Genomic DNA, 21,061 nt, shown 5'->3' on the forward strand with positions numbered 1-21,061 from the left:
TACATAATAATATACATGATAATATACACCATAAGTTTTGTCTTACGATAGTATTAACCTGAAAATAAAGAATCTGAAAATAAAGAACCTGAAAATCCTAGCTAAAATGGGGTTATTAGTTTCGAATTATTCTTCAAAATTAATCTGTTTCGATGACTACGCGTGAATTTAATTGCTCGAGAAGTAACGGCAATAGCAATGGCAAAAAAGTAATGGAAGTAACGATGATAGAGGTATTGGCGAGGGTAACGGCAATAGTAATGTCAAAAATTTAATGGAAGTAACAATGACAGAAGTATTGGCAAGGGTAACGGCAATTGAATTCGAACGGAAAACGCAAGTCATTGAAAAGAATACATCCTAACTAAATATACAATAGAATTCGCAACAAGTATGTGGTCACTGTACTCGAAAAAATTGAGAGAACTACTGGTCAAATAAGATCGACTTACATTTCGATGCGATGTTGGTCCTGGAATTTGTAGTAGGAAGAAGTAGAAGAGAGTAGCAGCGTAGAGAGAGTAGCAGCGTAGAGAGAGTAGCAGCGTAGAGAGAGTAGCAGCGTAGAGAGAGTAGCAGCGTAGAGAGAGTAGCAGCATAGAGAGAGTAGCAGCGTAGAGAGAGTAGCATCATCAAGAAGTGTCCAAGTTTCCATAGCACACGCATTTAAGATTTTAATCGAAAATATTAATTTCCATTCGCGGAAAAGATTTACAAATTATCGGAAACCATTTGGAAATTCGCGTTGAAATTAGAGATACGATTTTGACAAATAACTATTAATAATTTTACCGAATGTTAAGTAAATTTAGATTCGAATTAGATAGAAAATTAATTAACATTGATTTTAGAAGGAAGCAGAACGAATTTCGATTAACAATAAACTTTCCGAAAAATAAAATTTATTGTGCACTGCCTGACACGTGTGAAAATATCCAATTTACTTCGATTCTGTACACTTTCTGTTATATTCTATTATAGTAGTTGTTCCAACAATTAATTAAGTAATTTAACGCAATAACGTTCCTTGAAAATTATATTATATCTTTATTCTTAACAATTTAATTTATAATAATATCACTTTTGCAAGAGCTTTCCTCAAATGCAACTGATTCTTCCACTAAACGAGTAACGACTAATCGAGCAATGACATTGAGCCGAGCGAGCACGAAGGGTACACCCCCCCCCCCCCAATGACTTTGACGATCGACATTATTGGAAGAGCTGTCTTGAAACACGTCTGATTCCACCATTAGTCAAGTCCCGACTGATTGAGCTTTGACATTCAGCCGAGCGAGCACGAAGGCTACCCCCCCCCCCCCCCAATGACTTTGACGATCGACATTATTGGAAGAGCTGTCTTGAAACACGTCTGATTCCACCATTAGTCAAGTCCCGACTGATTGAGCTTTGACATTCAGCCGAGCGAGCACGAAGGGTACACCCCCCCCCCCCCAATGACTTTGACGATCGACATTATTGGAAGAGCTGTCTTGAAACACGTCTGATTCCACCATTAGTCAAGTCCCGACTGATTGAGCTTTGACATTCAGCCGAGCGAGCACGAAGGGTACCCCCCCCCCCCCAATGACTTTGACGATCGACATTATTGGAAGAGCTGTCTTGAAACACGTCTGATTCCACCATTAGTCAAGTCCCGACTGATTGAGCTTTGACATTCAGCCGAGCGAGCACGAAGGGTACCCCCCCCCCCCCCAATGACTTTGACGATCGACATTATTGGAAGAGCTGTCTTGAAACACGTCTGATTCCACCATTAGTCAAGTCCCGACTGATTGAGCTTTGACATTCAGCCGAGCGAGCACGAAGGGTACCCCCCCCCCCCCCCAATGACTTTGACGATCGACATTATTGGAAGAGCTGTCTTGAAACACGTCTGATTCCACCATTAGTCAAGTCCCGACTGATTGAGCTTTGACATTCAGCCGAGCGAGCACGAAGGGTACACCCCCCCCCCCCCCCCCCAATGACTTTGACGATCGACATTATTGGAAGAGCTGTCTTGAAACACGTCTGATTCCACCATTAGTCAAGTCCCGACTGATTGAGCTTTGACATTCAGCCGAGCGAGCACGAAGGGTACATCCCCCCCCCCCAATGACTTTGACGATCGACATTATTGGAAGAGCTGTCTTGAAACACGTCTGATTCCACCATTAGTCAAGACCCGACTGATTGAGCTTTGACATTCAGCCGAGCGAGCACGAAGGGTACACCCCCCCCCCCCCCCAATGACTCTGACGATCGACATTATTGGAAGAGCTGTCTTGAAACACGTCTGATTCCACCATTAGTCAAGTCCCGACTGATTGAGCTTTGACATTCAGCCGAGCGAGCACGAAGGGTACACCCCCCCTCCCCCCCAATGACTTTGACGATCGACATTATTGGAAGAGCTGTCTTGAAACACGTCTGATTCCACCATTAGTCAAGTCCCGACTGATTGAGCTTTGACATTGAGCCGAGCGAGCACGAAGGGTACACCCCCCCCCCCCCCCCAATGACTTTGACGATCGACATTATTGGAAGAGCTGTCTTGAAACACGTCTTATTCCACCATTAGTCAAGTCCCGACTGATTGAGCTTTGACATTCAGCCGAGCGAGCACGAAGGGTCCCCCCCCCCCCAATGACTATGACGATCGGCATTATTGGAAGAGCTGTCTTGAAACACGTCTGATTCCACCATTAGTCAAGTCCCGACTAATTGAGCTTTGACATGGAGCCGAGCGAGCACGAAGGGTACAACACCCCCCCCCCCCCCCCCCAATGACTTTGACGATCGACATTATTGGAAGAGCTGTCTTGAAACACGTCTGATTCCACCATTAGTCAAGTCCCGACTAATTGAGCTTTGACTTTGAGCCGAGCGAGCACGAAGGGTACACCCCCCCCCCCCCAATGACTTTGACGATCGACATTATTGGAAGAGCTGTCTTGAAACACGTCTGATTCCACCATTAGTCAAGTCCCGACTAATTGAGCTTTGACATGGAGCCGAGCGAGCACGAAGGCTACCCCCCCCCCCCCCAATGACTTTGACGATCGACATTATTGGAAGAGCTGTCTTGAAACACGTCTGATTCCACCATTAGTCAAGTCCTGACTAATTGAGCTTTGAGTTTGAGCCGAGCGAGCACGAAGGGTACACCCCCCCCCCCCCCCCCCCCCAATGACATTGACGATCGACGATCGCGCGATCGTCGGCGATCGATAATATCGATAACTGCGATTATTTCCAATTATTTAATATTCGCGATAATTTATTTTGCAACAATGCTATCCGGTGCCCGAGAAATTATTTCATCGCTTAATTTGTTCATGAAAAGTACCAACGAGGTTCAATTAACAAGAGTCTTGCATAAATCGATCGAATTGTTTAAGTTATTATATCGAATTGCTTTTGTTAATTAATTTGTTATTTCTCGCTTCCTAATATTTGCAACAATTCTGTTTGATAGAAGTATGGTGAAGCACCCCATTGGCAATTTTGCTATCTAATTTTCTAGCGAAAATAGCCGATAGAATCAAACATATAAAGTAATATTTCGAGCACAAAAGTTTCAAGAAATTGTTGCAGCGGACGAGCTTCGTTGATAAATCGATTGCTTTTCGATATTTAATATTAACGAGAATTCTTATTGCAAATGGTATTATTAAATAATTCCGTGGCTATTTCGTTGTAACATTTAGTAGCGGAATTAATTAATAACGTCGAACATACAAAGTAATTTTTAAAGCACGAATTTATCGAAGAATCGTTACATCAAAAATATTCTATCGATGCATTTATTATTTCTAGCTGTTTTAATAATAATTTAGAGATAATAGGTTTTGGAAACTATTCTATTTTTTAAGCCGTGTTCGTTATATTATAATCCCCTATCGTTATTCGTATCCTAAACCGTAATCGTGATTGTATAATCGTAAATTGTGTTACGACGTTCGTCGCGTTCTGTCGTGTTCTGTCGAGCTCCTTACGAGTGCGTCCTTTCGAATTTATTCGCTCCGAAAGCGTTAACCTTTGACTATAATAATTATAAGAATTTCTTTTCCTAATGAAACCACCTAGCACTCTCTTGCCCGTTTTACTATCTAATGTTTAAACAAAATTAACGAACACAACTCGAGATAAAGTCGCCTTGCGCCAGCCGAATTCGTCTCTCATTGGTCACTGTTTTTCGTTAATAACTCGTGGACAAAGCCGTGGATTGCATTTTCGCTAAGGAAAAAGTTACTTGAAATAATCTCAAAAATCACCCCTTTCCGGGCGTTAACATAATAATGGGACACTTTGTTTCAACAAATTTATTTGTTGAAATCAAAAAATATAATGATTTATATTTGATATCAAGTCAAAATTATCTGTTTATTATCAAGTCAAAAAATATCAATCAAAATCAAAATATAATGACGTACACTTACATCAGCAAAAGGTATAGGAGTAGACTTAAACTCCAATCTATTATTTTGTCACCCAAAAATAGAACTTCAGAAGCTCCATTACCATCCCCATGTCGCGCTCGTCGTTACCGATATTTAGTGAGGATCGAGTATTCTGTATACCTTGTTTGTATTACAAACGAAATATGTGTGTGCAGCGAAGGTAATTTACCGAAATAATTTTCCAAAATATGTATGCTTCAAAACTGAATGCTGTTTTTTGTGACTCGAGTTCTTTGAGCTATTTTTGTTTAAACATCAGACTGTAAAGCAGAGGCGGGAGTACTAGAAGGAATCACTAGGAAAAGAAATTCTTATAATTATTAAATAACTACAAATAATAAATTTATCAATAGAATATTTTCGATATAACAATTCTTCAACACATATCATGCTTTAAAAATCACTCTGTATGTTTGATGTTATTAATTATTTCCATCAACAAATGAAATGACAAAATAGCCAATATAATAAATTATACTATATCATTCCTAATAAAAGTTAAATTCATAAGTAATATTTTACTTATGAAATCGGAGATTCGTTCGACTTTCATACTAAAAATTAATTGCAAAAAAGAGACGAGGTAATCGAAAAACGTTAATGTAAAAGGAACGAAATTTCAAACTGGCTTTTTTCTAAATTAATAGAAAATTCGTGAAAATAAATGATGCATTGTGATTTCACAGCGTTAATTTCATTTTATTAATATATTTAAATAATGACAAGTCTATTCAATCAATTAGAAATTTAAAAATTATGAGGTCTGCGATATTATTCCTACGAAGATGCGGCAAATCTTTGAGAGGCGCGAGAATAGTGGCCTGTGATTGGTCGAAAATTCAATTCATACTGCTACCATTGCAAGAGAAAAGCCACATTTCCTACAGATAAATCCGATAAAGCAAAATTAAACAGAATGCCTGATAATGAATCATTTTCACATTAAAATATTTTATTAATTTTGAAATATTGATCATATGAAGCAATTTGTAAATATCTCAAAGAGCAATGAAGCAAAGCTTTAAACTTACACATTTCTTATGAAAATGCTGGAATTCTGACAAAATTGCAATATCAGACTTTTGATCATGTTATCACTGATAATCTGTTCAGGTCAAATCACAACGTTTAAATTAATTATATAAAAAAAGCAAGCTATTGATCATTCACTGAGACATCTGATTTCTACGTACGAGCTACCAAATGCCAATCGGCGATTCTGATTGGCCGACGGCGACACCGCGAAATATGTAGTTCCTCATGAGGGTGCGTGGATTTGGGAGGAAAAGATCGTAAAATAACTTTAAAATAGTATCCAAAATTAAAAGAATGTTATAAATGCTACAGAAATTGATCTAACAAATATTTAACATTAGTTTAAAAGTTGGGATTCGAAAAACGGTCGCATTATTTCAGATAAAAGTCGCTTCTACTAGAAAGTTCTCCCACTTATAAAGTTATAGTTTCTTCATTCTTCATCTCTTCTCCAACGTTCAAGAAAAATTAAATAATAGACACGTTTACTAAGTAATGTTACTAAAAGAACTAGTACCACTGATCATGATAACTGATAAGTAGGGTCAACCATCACTAGAATCCACTGCTAGTATCCCTACGCCGCGCCAGGCACTACTTTTCTAATTCTACGAAACTGTGTAAAAAGTAATGTTTTACCTGCCAATTTAATATTATAGATAGGAATTGAACAAAACAATTGATTATGCAAGTGAAATCCTTTACGAATTATCTCCTACCGCATTTCATGCCCCCCTCATGCACCTCACTCATAGCTACATAGATACAGATTGTCTTGTATACTTCATTTTTACTTTATATAATTAACATGATTTAATAGCAATAAATATATGTAACACGTTTATAGATTAATGTTTTACTAACACTGGTCACGAAATATGTGATCATATTATGTATCCATACGTATTTTAAATTCCAATAATCGTGTAACTATAATGTATATGCATATACTATACGAGCTTACACGTTCACGTAAACTGCACACATGTTCACTTACGCAACAGTTAGTGCGTGTTTGCAATGGAGTAACGAATTTCTTGATAGTTTGAGCGATTAACTTTTTTTTATTTTTTCTATATTTTTACACGTTTTAATTGGGATTACCCAAAATCCATAAGTAACTGGAAACTACAGTTTTCTAGTTAAAATGATGAGATCACCCGTGGTGCCAAATGTTTATGGATTGACTCTGTTTATGTGGATTGTATCTATTCTAACCTCATCTATCAGCGATGAAATTAAAACAGATGGTACAAAACCTCTATTGTCTACATTAACTAACAGTTCCAATAATGCATCGTTTGGAAACAGTGATCGGATTTTATCTTCAGTGATTCAGTCTACTTTTGAACCTATTGGCCCAGCGCAAGTACTCAAAGTAAGAACTTTTTCAGTTGAAGTTTAATTTGTTTATATTTTCTTAGTTTATACAATAGTTCTTAGTTTATAATTGTTACAACAAATGTAACAATTATAAAAGTATACAAAAATATCATCGACTAGTAAACTGATTTTATAAAGTGTTAATTATTATTTCTTATTATATTCATGAAATAAAAATAAATTTCCTATACCAATATTCTATTATAGCAAGTTATAAAATCTTGTTTATTGTTTTATGTTTATATGTTTATATTCTTTCCATATAAATAGTTAATTGTATCTTTTGGAAATTATCTTTCATAAGTGTATAGAAATTACAATTAAATATAAGGTTGAAGATTATTTAAATGTTTATTTCAGGGATATAACGTCTCTTCTTCGTTGATGGGAGAAGGTGGTCCAATTTCAGTAACATATAGTACTCAGCCTATATCTTCTACTACTTTGTATCCAGCAGATAGTTTTGACAATCTAGGCTTGAAAAATAATTTAACGAGTAATGATGAGTTTATAACAGTTCCAAAAAGGAACAATACATTATCCAAAATAGTGCCAAGGAAAGGTGCAACCGAAATGTCCTTCCTTCCTGAAGAACTGATAGGTAAAGACTCTAAGTCAATAATTGAATCTTCTACAACAGCTGTGACTAGAAATAATAATAATGACACAAATAACAATTTGAGTAATTTAAAAATAAGTACTTCTGACAAAGTAGAGAATATTTTGAATGCTAACGCAGGCAGCACATTACAGCCAAATACAAATGTATCAGTACATCAAGATACAACAACCACTATGGCAACACCTTTGCTAAGAGAACACAAAGCAAAGCCAACTGTAACTGTAGCAGGACCTAATAACGATAAGAGGCCATTTGTCTCACCCATAAGATTACGATCAGGTTTGCCAAAAAGAATAGATTATGTTTTTCAAGTCATTATTGCCCTCATAGCTTTGCCAGCATTAGGTGCTATTCTTTTTATAGTTTATAAACAAGGTAGAGATTGTTGGGAGAAAAGACACTATCGTAGAATGGATTTTCTTATCGATGGAATGTACAATGATTAGCATTTATAAACGTAATACTGTTCAGCAATTTATATCATAAGGATACTTCCATCCGTGCAATATAGAAGGTGTCTCCGATATAACTATTGAATTATATTTATGGAAGTGGTAAAGAAACTCAAAGGAATTACTTTATTTCATTACTGTTGTTCAAGAAATTTACAAAATGAAAAAACCTTCCAATTAATGGCAAAATATAAACATATTTCGATTTTAAGCTGTGGTATGAATATATTGGAAAAAAGGATAACAATCACCATTATTTTAGAACATTTATTTCATTTGAGCTCCTCACTTCCCCCTATATTTATACTTCAATGTACATATGTTTGAGACACTGTATATACAAATTTAGTATACTATTTTGCCAGTATAATTTTCATTCAGATATACCATTTATATACAGATTTGCAAATATGTATTGTGTCATAGCTTATTCCACATACAATATTCTTATTACATTACTGCCTTAGTATGAGATTTATTATTTTATTTGTTTATAAATATGTTTTGCATAAGAAAAAGATCATTTACATGGAATTTGAAAATTCGTATGAATATAATTATGATAAATGGTATACGTGTAAGACAATATAAAAATTACAACAAACTAGATATGAAAATTATAATAATAAAAGTATTTGATAAATCGTGTCAGTATACGATTTTAAAGAGACATTAATTTCGAAATTGTTAGAATTATTAGTATATCATTATTCCGAAATTATTTAAAAGAAAATAATTTATGAATAATTCGTTACTTAGTTTAATGTTGGTCGTTTTCGAATTTAGAATTTAGAATTTAATAAGGTGTTGATACAGCTGTTGTATTACAATGTTTCCACTTTAGGTCTTTTGACAAAAAATTTTCATTAACGACTACTTTTAATCATTTCTTTTTCACTATATATTTTATTATATAACTCAAATCTTGTACAATATATTTTGTGTTACTTCACAAATTTTAAGTTAATATCTGTCCCACCAAAGAAACGTTTGATTTATATAACAACAAATTTCTAATTTCTTATAAGAATTGTTCTTGTATCTGTGCATTTATTTGCTTATTCTTAAGGTCGATTCTTCTACATTGATAAGAATTGCGATATGCATTTTAAATGAAGAGTGAGCAATGTCAGCGAAAGTCTCATGACGTTGCAAATACAAGCAATGATTTGTGCAATTACACTATTTTATAACGTTTTCGCGATTGTTATTTATAAAGAGGAAATTCCGTGTGGAACTTCCTTCTTGTTTACTGTTCATAAAATTTCTATTTTTTCTAAATGTGATAAAGCAATAACAGCTATTTTTATATAAGCATGTAAAAAATCATATTGTTATAAAATATAAACAAATATAATTGAAGCTGTATAATTTTTTTTCCATGTATAAAACGAAAACTCTGCCACCATTTGATTATAAAGTTTTATTAGTAAGCATTTTGTGTGAATATTTACATAAAATTAGCAGTGTTGGAATCTCGTACAAATTGTAAACTTCGTACTGTCGATTGAAGAAACGTTGCTGTTTAATGTAATAATTAACAAGTAAGAGAGCATCGATTTCTGTTTACTGTTTTGAAAAATGTTCTCCTCGTAACGAGAAGAACAGATTCTGTGATTTGACAAACACATTCTTTTGTATATATAAATTAAAGCTTACAAAAAGATGATTGTACATATCGATGTCTCTAAATTCGACTTAATCGTATAAAAAAGCGTTAAAAGTGCATAATCATAGATGACACATTATAATACTATAATCATGATTTCACCTTAGATTAAATTTACGTTAAGTTATTGCTTTTATTATGGAACTCAATATAAAAATAGTAATTGTCATAAACGGTTTTGTCACAATGTCATCATCTCAATACAATCATAATTTGCCAAGTAAACGCTTTCAGAATATTGCTATGTTACGTGAATGTATATATTATATTTATATATATATATATATATATATATATTTATTTATTTATTTGTATTTATATATACTGTAATAAGTTAATATCCAGATGAAGTACTTGACATAATTCTAAGTTCTCCAACAGTGTATTTTGTCGTAAAAAAGATATTTCAATAATCTAAATTTCGTTCTTTAAAATTCTTATAGCATTCCATATATATTTGTATAGTCCTCAATAAGAAAAGAAAGTGGATATATATGATCTCGTTACAACTTTAAATCGATTGCTTTTATACCTTGTCTGATTAATAACATCTTCGGTACAATTACATTAAATAGGTTGCATCACATACAAAAATCGTAAAACCATCGGACTTGTACTGAATTATTATATATATAAATTACTATCGCACCATTTTAGCATTCTGAATTAACCCTCGGTGTGCGGTTACCAGGTCATTTTGACCCAATGTATTTAAATCGACAATTAAATTAGACAAATTGCTGTTAAACTAAAGGTCTCGACAAAGTATCTTCAAAAATATGTTTTTGAAAAACTGATATATATAAAACTGAAAATCGTCATAAATATCGTCAATTATACATATAGTTCTGTAAACAGCCTGCCGTCCGAGGGTGAACTGAAACTGCTAGAAAAAATTAATTGATTGAAAACATACAGTTTTTACGTAAGAAAAGCGTATTTGATCGTTGAATCAAGCAACCATGAGAAAAATATCATCAGCTCGGAATGCAATTTGCTGATTATATTTTTCTGGTCATTCATTCTCGATCAGAAATAATAAAATTGAATACTTCAGACCATGAAGTATCTTCTACGTATTTTCAAAATAGCATTATATCGAACTTTCATATTTATTATGACGTTCATTCAAAATCCTTTATTTGGATTTATATTTTACTTCATCTGGGAATGCCTCCCTTGGTGGTACCAAGCTGAGCATCATCAAGTGACGCTGATAAGCTCTGGTATTACGGAATTGAGTGTCTGTTCCGTGGATGCGGTCCAATAATCCCAGAACTCCAAAGCATTGGTTAAATCTGAAACGATCCAACACTTAAGATGATCACTGTTCAGTTCATAACACAGGGTTTTGAAATTACACATTCTGCATTTTATATACAGATCGGCATTATTAAAATTCTAATCTTGTAGTAAGACATACTTTGTATTTAATTCCACTACGCCTAATTACGATAGTATTTTTGACAATGACGAAAATTCTAGTGTGCAGCGCATTTTTTTAAATTAAAAACCAAAAAATTTTAGTTATCTTTAAATTGAAAATATTTTTAAAATACGCCGTTTTTATCATTCCAAGGATTTGTTCATGTTTGTTGCTACTTATATTTAATTCTATAATGCTCAGTATACAGGTCGAGACACCTAGAACAAATCACTTGAATAACTTGGTATAGACAATAGGTAAAATTCATCAGACTTTTACTCAGCATCGAGAGACAATAGATGGTTCAATGTAAACTGTTATTTATGGACAATTCTTCTATTAAAGCGGTGAAGACGCGTAGGACCTGTGGTTCAAGGTCATTCATAGCCGTTCAAAGTCAACTACGATGAAAAACAGTTCACTCCAGGAAATCGACCTCGATATTCCCTCTATGAAGTTTGAATCATGTACAATCTGAGTTTGACACTAAGTGAATTGACTTTGATGTATTTTTATCTATCGTCAATAGCAATCGAGTTATCCAGGCTGCCTGTTCTAGGTGCTTCCCTCTGTACGATATGATAATTGATAGATGAAAAAGGGGATACGAGTGTTACAAAAATTTCTGCTTCGATATTTGCTGGAAAGTATACTTACTTTAAGTGATGGAAATCATGAGCTTCTGGGGATGGGAAGAATGGTAAATGATAACCGGAGTGAGCGTTCAACGTAGATAGAATAGCAAGCGAGAACCAAAGCCAAGCGGTAGCCACGTGAGAACCTACGATGAATACTCCCAAAAACGGTGGCAATAGGTTTGAGCCAATGTGTTCTAAAGGATGGCAATATAGCGATGTTACAGCTATTGGGGCCGTCCATTCGTGATGTTGTTTATGTATATACTTGTACAAATAGCGGCTATGGAGAAATCTGAAATACAATTGTATTACTGCTTTACTTGCAACTAATAACTTACTATATTATACGAATTGCTATGGTGTACAATTTGGTGATCGTACGTATATTCGACCACTGTAAAAATATCTCACTTATCACTGATAATAGGAAGTAAATGTCAAAGAAGAAAATGATAAGATTCTATGGTCTTCTTACTGTAAATACCTACGATACCGCGACCGTCATGTGGCCTTGAGTACCGAAACTAAATGGAAGTAAAATAAAATACAATTTTAGCAAATGTTTAAAGAGACGAACTAAATTAATGTACACCATTTTCGGCATTTGTTAAAGCAACGTTCTTTTCACCGATTTTTCTGTCCAACGTACTCGTGACAGTCTCATGTACCTAGAATGTCTAGAAAAATCGACGTACCTGTGCGAGTAATAAAATCCAATTTCCTCGCATAATATGAGAATTGCAATTTCAACGAGTACCCAGTGGAAGGTCGGCAGTTCGCGCACAGGGGGGTAACCGCGCCATTCCATAAAGCGATAACTGGCGTACGCCAGAGGAATTCCAACAATGATCTGATTGAACACGACTTGAGCGATTACTTTGCACAATTCCCTACTGTTGACGGGTTCGTTCGTTCCAGGCTGTATTTTGTATCGTCGCAGAGCGGCCGGTCGGTTAGTTATGTCTAAAATTGTATAAATACCGCCGAAGATCCAGTAAACGAAAAATGTGAGCCCCAGCGACCCTGAAATATCAAATGATATTTTGCACATTAATTATATATATGATACCCGTGGCGCTATTTAGTTAAAATAGGAGTAGAAAATGTTTCACGGAAGATGAACTACTAAATAGATAATCGTGCTAGATGAGAAAGAAGATGATACTGAATTGATACCCGTCGGTAACCATCTTGGTCGATTAGCAATCGTCTTCCCGGAAACCGTTAAAAATTTCCGTGGAGAGATAAAGTAGAGATAAAGTAGAGCCGGAATGTGAGAATAATATTCTTTTCGCGCAACAAACGCTTTGATTTTTCGAAAACCATGCGTTCTCTAATACTACCGACTACGCGTCTGGCTACTACTTATTCCTTTTTACTTATACTAAACATCGATACTACTCATTTTCATAGAAAATGAATATTTTTCTGCAAAATAAAACCGACTTCTAGTCTCAGCAATTACAATACTTTGAAGATAATATCGCTGCATTTGTATCTTTTACTGATTTCATTTCATCCTTTCGTATGTGTCACAATAAATTCCACAGTCTGCTGATAAGCCTTATTTTTCCACGGAATATATCCATTTTCAATTCAAATAGTTCTACATGAATAAGAAAATTTCGAACATACTAGGTGTACAAAAAGGTCTGTTGTACAATTTAATGTTTTGAAAGCGACATTTAGGTTCGTTTTCTTTTTCTTTTGAAATATGTACAATGTATGTAAAGTTTCTTCAAACGAATTCTGACAACTGTCCACGTACATTGATAAATGGTGAGAGCTAATGCTCTTTTTCTGCAGCTAATAACTTTATGAGATTTTTGTAAATACCATAAACCCAGAGCGTCACAGGATCGTCGCCCAGTTTGTCTAGGATTGTGTCCCATTGTGCTTGCCAGAAATCACCGGATGCGCCCCAGAATCGTTGCAGATGCCTGCGAAACAAATGAATTGCAAATAAAAGTTACAACAGGACTTTTGTATCCGTTGAGATGTACCATGTTAGCGAATTGCAGAAAGCAGCGAATCCTATCACCACTGTTCCGATTACGAAGAGGACGCTTCTCAAGCTCGAGAGAAGGGTCGGAGGAGTTTGATTTTTACAGCCATCGCCGCTCGCAGCCGTCACTGGAATAGAAAACCAGCATTAGTTCATATTTTCTGTAAGAATCGAACGATTCAACTCTGTAAAACTGATCGCGATAAGACTTGCAATTAACCAAAAGCTTTCAGATGTTCCTAACCGAACAACGAAATCTCTATATTATTATTTTATCGTTTACTAACCGTGGCAAGGTTTTATTCATTCATCAATGAAAATACATTTTCGTCAACCATACAAGCAAACGCAATAATAAAACTAGTTGCGTATAACAAATTTCTTAAGTCTCAGAATAAGGAAATTCGAATATTTTTTGTCAGGGGTAGTATATTACACCTTATTTTATCGCGTAGCTTTTAAATTTTACCCATCCCGTTGGCAATTGTCTCGTACAATAGCCGTTGCATAACTTGAAAATTCTCGTGTTTGAACGCTTGCCTCTACATTAATTAATTGGATGATAGTGATCCAGCTGGTCTCCTTTTTTGTTCGCGGCGCGTAGGAATATTTATACGATTAAAACTTTATTTGCGTTCTAAATACTAATGCTAAAGTAGCGGCAATGATCGTTATCGAGTGCAGCGATGGTGGCGAACAACAATGGATAAGAAGTTCGCCGATGGAGGGTACGTTGCAAAAATCCGTTTTGTTTTTTTCTTTTTTTTTTGCGACACGCATTATTAGCAAATCCGGAGCTGGCAAGAGATTTCGTAGCAGCTAATAAACGAAGGTAGTAACGTGCAATGAAGAAAGACGGCGTTTGCACAACAGGACGTTGCACAAGACTGCCCGGATTCGATCGACAATGCGCTGAACAACCACTCGACTTCAGCCCTTTCAGACAGGTGATTACATGCAATTACCGCTTTCAGAGTGGCCGAATTATAGAAGTGCTGAAAAAGTGTTGCATAGAAGATAGTTATCCAACACGTCTGCCATGTCTCACTTGCATCGCGCCACATCGGCAAGATTATATTTATAGCGTAGATCTTTATCCGCGTTTACCGCACGCACGAATGTTCAAAAATTCATTGTGGTAAAATTTCCAACGACTTCTTTTCTGTAAACTGGTTTCTGAAATTTTATATTTGCGGCATGATGATCTATCTCTCGGTTCATCGGAAAAAATTCGTTCTCCAAAAAGTGTAACTCGAAACAACATCGGTTTGCGAATATAAAAAGTCTCTGATTATTTGTGTTATTTTGATTAAAAAATGATCGATCATCTGACGGAATTTATCTTCAAGAGCGAATCTAAATATGATATAAGGTGTTTGCATAATCTTTTATCCCCTTTAATCCGAGCAATTAATTGGTTCTTTACTCACGGCGATATATTGTCGAGTACGGCGTAGTTCAATTAAATCTAGTAAATAACTTATGTCACGAGTGTAAATCGTCGTTTTCGGTTGTCAGTCAATGTCTGTAATTCGAGTAACGGCTTCTCGTTGATAGTATCTTTCACTCGATCTAACTGTACCCGGAAAACGTGACGTTTGTTTCTGACTGACGCTTGTTAATACGCGATACACCGAACCTGATTTTTTCCGCACAAACTAGAAAGTTGTTGCAATACTCTCTAATAAATATATTACAGTTTCATCGCGTAACTAGTTAATGGTACATTCCGTGACAATTAATTGCGGTAGTTATCCGATGATTCATGACACTTAAAAAGTTATTCAAATATTAATTAACAACCTTTCGATTTCTCGGAAAGGCTGATCGAGGTGAAATACTTCTACGAAAAAGTTGACGAATTCATTATACAAATAATCGTTTAGTAACATTTAATTGTAGTAACAGCACATTCGTGCGTAGATCAACAATTTATCTCTCATAGTAAGATACCTTGTTTTTTAGATTACTACTGAAAAATCTATGCATCTGGTAATTGATTTGTCGATTATATGATAATTCATTATGCAAATAATCGTCTAGTAATATTTAATTGTAGTAACAGCACATTCGTGCGTAGATCAACAATTTATCTCTCATAGTAAGATACCTTGTTTTTTAGATTACTACTGAAAAATCTATGCATCTGGTAATTGATTTGTCGATTATATGATAATTCATTATGGAAATAATCGTTTAGTAATATTTAATTGTAGTAACAGCACATTCATGCGTAGATCAACGATTTATCTCTCATAGTAAGATATCTTGTTTTTTAGATTACTACTGAAAAATCTATGCATCTGGTAAATAATTTGTCAAGTATATGATTATTTGTTCTTTTTAAAAACTTGCGTGAGAAAAAGTTCATCAATAAACAATACGACTCGTGTAGATCAATAATTGCGTTTCGAGATCATTCTGCTTCCTGCTTCAACGTTTATAAGTACCGATCTACGTATCGAAGTTCAACCTAAGACAATACGAGGCATCATGTAAAAATGTAGATTAAGAATCTAAACAATGTTATCTTGTCGTGTCATGTGATCGTTGCGAACTTGCAATACATGTAGCTGACCTAGGAAACAGTAGATAATACACTTATCGCTTTAGTCAATGTTTGGATACAATCGTTATGAAATATCTTTATGATGTGTGCACACTACTCGAAAGGCAAAAATCTCACTGAACGTTACATGGTAATGTACTTTTCAGTAAATGGATTCCTAAGAACGATTCCATTTAAACGAAGTACGTGCGTCACTGACAAAACATTTTAATACAGCGGACACTGAAGCTGTTGAAGTGTGCCGCAATAAAACTTGTTATACATGCACGCTAACTCTGGCAAATAAACAATCGCTTAGATTTATTAGAATTTTACTAAAAAAGACGGTATACTAACAAATTTTGTCTATTAACTTTTGTTTTGTCATAAATCAACATTTTTTGTCATATTTTGTCATTTATTAAAAATTGAATTATTTATATTCTATTTATTAAAATTCTACTGATTGAAGATTTTTCTAACAGCAGTTAAAAAAAAAAGCAACGACCAATGACTGAGAAATAATAAGTTTATCTTAATAATAAATCATTTTTCAGAAGAAAAATAATTCTTCGATTTTGTGGCTTGATTATTTTTGTCGATTTCACTAGGATTAATTTCTAAGCTCTCGCGATTCATCGGTCTGGTGATCAACAATTTTTTAGCGTCAACGTACACTGACGGTATACCATTCGAATTTTAAAAATGGTCCAAGACTGAAGATCGCGCATTTAATTTTTGATTATCCGCGGTGTTAATATTGTGTAGTTTTCTTGTGCCGTACCTTTCCTCCCAAATATCTTATCGTACAATAGGAATAGCATTTCAACACAACGTAGGATTTGAGATTCACACTAGAGTTCAGCTACGACCGGCATCTCACCATCAAGTGTCACGTACTGACCGTAGTCGTGTTTCATTGCCGACTACGCTTCAGACAATAATCGCCCCACCACCATTTGCCTTTGTGTTCGCAGCACTTAATTTTTTTGTGGACTTATGTAAATATTAGGCCACCATAAAAGTTTTGACCTGAGATTAAACAGAGATAGGGATCCCACATTTTCAGAACGCTATCCTCTGCGACAACGGACGCTTAACGGTTGCATAGATTTAGAAGACCCGGAAAAATAAAACTTTCCAAAATATCTGTCATGATTTTTCTTTACCCTCAAGGAGACTTTGGATAGATTTCTATCTCACGGGTAATATTCATATTCATAACTTCGATACTATTGCTGCTCTGTCATTCGGATAAATAAATAAAATATATTATCAGGTATATAATAAAAAAAAAATTAATAATATATAATTATATAATAATTAATAATAATTATATAATTATTTAATTAAATATATAATTAAAATATATAATATATAATAAAAAATATTATACTATATTTTATTGTGTTCGAAGAGAGATATATCAGTCTTTCATTTTCCCTAAAACTGTTGTAAATAGACAGATTTTTCCAATTTTCGAATCTGATAGAAATCTACCCCACGAAGTCTAAACAGCGAAGATACTTGAAGATTAAAAGTCAGAAATAAATAACTTTTTCTGGTCCTAGCTATATGCGACCCTTTTACATGTTCGCCATTTGTAAGATGGCAAAAGATAAGTTCTTTAAAATAAGAACTTAGTTACTATATTTCTACGTAAATAATTTGTTTGAGTGACTGAATACGATTAAGATAAAAACGAATATATTTTTGTATTGTGGATTATTCATGTATCGATGTAGTGAAACTTTTACAAGAATATAGTTTTAGTACTTAGAAGAAGAACATTTTAGTATATTTAGATTGAAGATAGACATATTCGCCTTGGTTTATGCGTGTTTACGTGATAAATTTCTGGTACTATTATTGAAGTCTTAATAGATGGAAAAATAAAACATTAAAATAAGCGTATTTACATATGTGTACCGATAGAATAACATATAATGAAACTTGTTCATATATTATTGACATAACGCACACTTCAACGATTTCGTGCGCTTCGAGTTTGAATAATACGTCTGCCTAATGCTTGCTGTTTCCACTTAAGTGAAACGGGTATAGTGATTATATTTTTCTGTATTCTGTGAATCTTTAACCTTCGGCCTTTAACCTTAACCTTATTTATATATAAAACTTTACCGACTCTATCGAAACTGAAAGTGATCAAAATTGGCCAGCTTTTTACTATAATATCTCGAAAGCTAAGTATAATAATATATAATAATAATATCTCGTAAGCTAATACGTATAGGTAAAAGTTGTTCAAAATATCGAACTCTACAACATATTAAAAAATCATCGAAATCGAAAGTGGCTACCTTTATCTATACGTATAAACATTTATATCTCAAAAATGAGAAGAGAGTGACAATTTTTCGTTTCAGATTCTTAATCCACGCAACAAACAATACAATGTAGCAAAGGCGCAAAAAGATTGTCGAGGAGAACGCAATTCCAAACAATTACCAAAAATTGCAGTCAAGAAATACACCAAATCTGTTGAAAGGATGTTTTTCATTTCCAAATTTGGAATAAAATTTTTAAGGTGGTAAGATTATTATGTAATCTATGTTAATCTTCAAACGAATGAAAACAACGATTTGATATTCAAATAAACATTGAATACTTTACATAATATTTTCACCGCTTTTTTCAAAAACAATTTTGCTAAAAAACAGTTGTAAATAAGTGCAAAATAAATATTATATTATAATTATATAATATTATTAATAATATATTAATAATATATATATAATATTATTATTAATTATAATATATATAATATTATATTGTATTATAATTAAACATAAAATAACAGTTTTGAGACGACGGATCATTATAAAAATGTATAGTTATGTATAAAATGATAATTCTCTGCACCTAGTCTTATAATATTTTATTCGTTTATATATAACAGATCTTATTTTTCACCTAATAGGTTTGCCGCACTTGTTTATAATCATAATAATGATAGAATACGTATAAAAATAAATGATTGTATGACATATTATTACTTTAACGATGTTGACACCGTTCGACGACAACATTTTAATTACGTGTCGTCCTATCCTTTAAACATTATAGAAACTCGATCACTGCCACGACTTGCTCTGACAGTTATGTGTAGTCTGATATATATGGCGTCACACACATTAGTATCCCATTGAAAACACGAATTTTATCGATTAAGATTACATCGCTCATTTTCTCGCTGACGACACAGCCGACGCTGGCTAGAGTCTAGTCTAAACAGAGTTAGCGTTTTGCCTGCGCGGTTATGGCAACGGCCTATCAATGACAATGATCGATTGTTTAATGACGAACAGAACAAATGGTCGGTCACGATCAATGGGCACGCGTTTATTTACAGTTTCGCTGACCGCTTTCTTCCCTCCAAAAGTGAATGGCCAATAGGTGAGCGTCTGTCGATGGATTTCGTCTAGGTATGAATACAAGAATAACAAAAAAGAAATACACGACGAAGGAAACAAACGCGATATACTCTCCCGTGTGAACTTGTACAGGAAACGAAAACACAGAAAAGGTTCAACGCATTGTGTAGCTGCTCCTCGGAGCAACTGTCAAAGTGGCCGCCTTGAGTTCTGTCGAGTCGTTCGAGCGTGATTTCATTCGTCTTGTCAACATAGGAGGAAACTGGAATGTCCTTTCCTACCTTTGTATTGGCTCTGCACGTCCATCATGGTTAACGATGGATAACTTTTACAAGAAGGTCACGTAAATTCTTGTATCTGGAACCAATGGATCGCATTTGCCACAGCACACACAATAGTCGATAAACGTAGACCGTTGATACTGGCAAGTGCGCCGTAGCGCCAAACCTGTACTTCGCAGCTCCAGCATATATATACATATATACTGAATAGATATATACGGGGTGTCTGCAAATTTTTTCCGTTTCAAGCAACTGTCAAATGTGTAAATGATACAAAGACGTGTAAGAAAATTTCTTTCTTATTCTTCTTTTTTTTAAAAATAGATCATAATGATGTAAGTTAGAAATCTTTCGTTCAAAATCTTCGAAGTTATTTGCAAGTCTATTAAATTGCCGCCATGTTTTTGTTATTTTATATAATGGTAGAACGAAAAATACGAATTCGAAACGCTACTTCCGAACGACACGATGGACGCAATAGGAGGTATCGTTGATATGAAAGTGTCGAGTTTTCGATCCTTTCCCTTTGTTCGAAGTTTATGTTTAAAGCTTGCACGTACCTTTGTACACGTTGCTAGCTTACAAAAGTGAATTGCAAAAACATTGCGAATTTTACAAAGAATCACATCATACAATTTTGTAAAACTAATGTTATTTTTCTGTCACTGACAATCTACTTTATCGTCTAGAATCTGCACAGCGTCGCTTTATTTTGTGTTACATATGAATCAGCTGTTATCACCTGTTGTGTCGCGATGTATATTGATACATGCATCGCAAGTTGGAATGCGATTATTTCATATACTATTCTAGATTTACTAAACTACATAAATATCCGAAAATATATAGTAAAAATTTGTAATTATCAAATTGATTGTATTTACATCCACGCTTAAGCATTACTAATTGCTTATAACATTTCACAAATAAATTAAACATCATTCTAGTTTTAACACAGCTCATATGAATGAAATAAAAGAATAAAATCTTAATGATATCCATTGCTAAAAATATATATGTTAGTGTAATAACATGTAGGAACCAAAAATGTTACTCAAATCTTGGGTTTCAAGTTTCAATTCATACCGTTGAAGATCTTGTGAAAATTCGTGGCTACTCGTATAGACCTCTGGTGACGAGT

General features: G+C 34.3%; 2 protein-coding genes across 3 annotated transcripts; one reads left to right on the top strand and one right to left on the bottom strand.

Moving 5' to 3' along the window:
- The first annotated feature begins 6,488 nt into the window (after nt 1–6,488).
- Nucleotides 6,489–9,320, top strand: LOC143259295 (uncharacterized). The gene is made up of 2 exons (XM_076520829.1): nt 6,489–6,879; nt 7,245–9,320. The coding sequence occupies exons 1-2, from the start codon at nt 6,649–6,651 to the stop codon at nt 7,950–7,952; spliced, it is 939 nt and encodes a 312-aa protein (XP_076376944.1). The 5' UTR covers nt 6,489–6,648; the 3' UTR covers nt 7,953–9,320.
- Nucleotides 9,321–9,366: 46 nt separating this feature from the next.
- Nucleotides 9,367–20,080, bottom strand: LOC143259294 (fatty acid hydroxylase domain-containing protein 2). 2 transcript variants are annotated; one of them, XM_076520828.1, is made up of 6 exons: nt 19,921–20,080; nt 13,695–13,824; nt 13,528–13,631; nt 12,387–12,714; nt 11,711–11,983; nt 9,367–10,925 (listed from the first exon to the last, which is right to left on the bottom strand). In XM_076520828.1, the coding sequence occupies exons 1-6, from the start codon at nt 19,946–19,948 to the stop codon at nt 10,766–10,768; spliced, it is 1,023 nt and encodes a 340-aa protein (XP_076376943.1). In that variant the 5' UTR covers nt 19,949–20,080; the 3' UTR covers nt 9,367–10,765. The 2 variants fall into 2 exon arrangements, with proteins under 2 accessions (XP_076376943.1, XP_076376942.1); XM_076520827.1 differs by lacking the exon at nt 19,921–20,080 and adding an exon at nt 17,029–17,188.
- Between the last annotated feature and the right edge of the window lie 981 nt (nt 20,081–21,061).

The sequence above is a fragment of the Megalopta genalis genome, chromosome 4 (assembly GCF_051020955.1).
Source record: "Megalopta genalis isolate 19385.01 chromosome 4, iyMegGena1_principal, whole genome shotgun sequence".
NCBI lineage: Eukaryota > Metazoa > Arthropoda > Insecta > Hymenoptera > Halictidae > Megalopta > Megalopta genalis.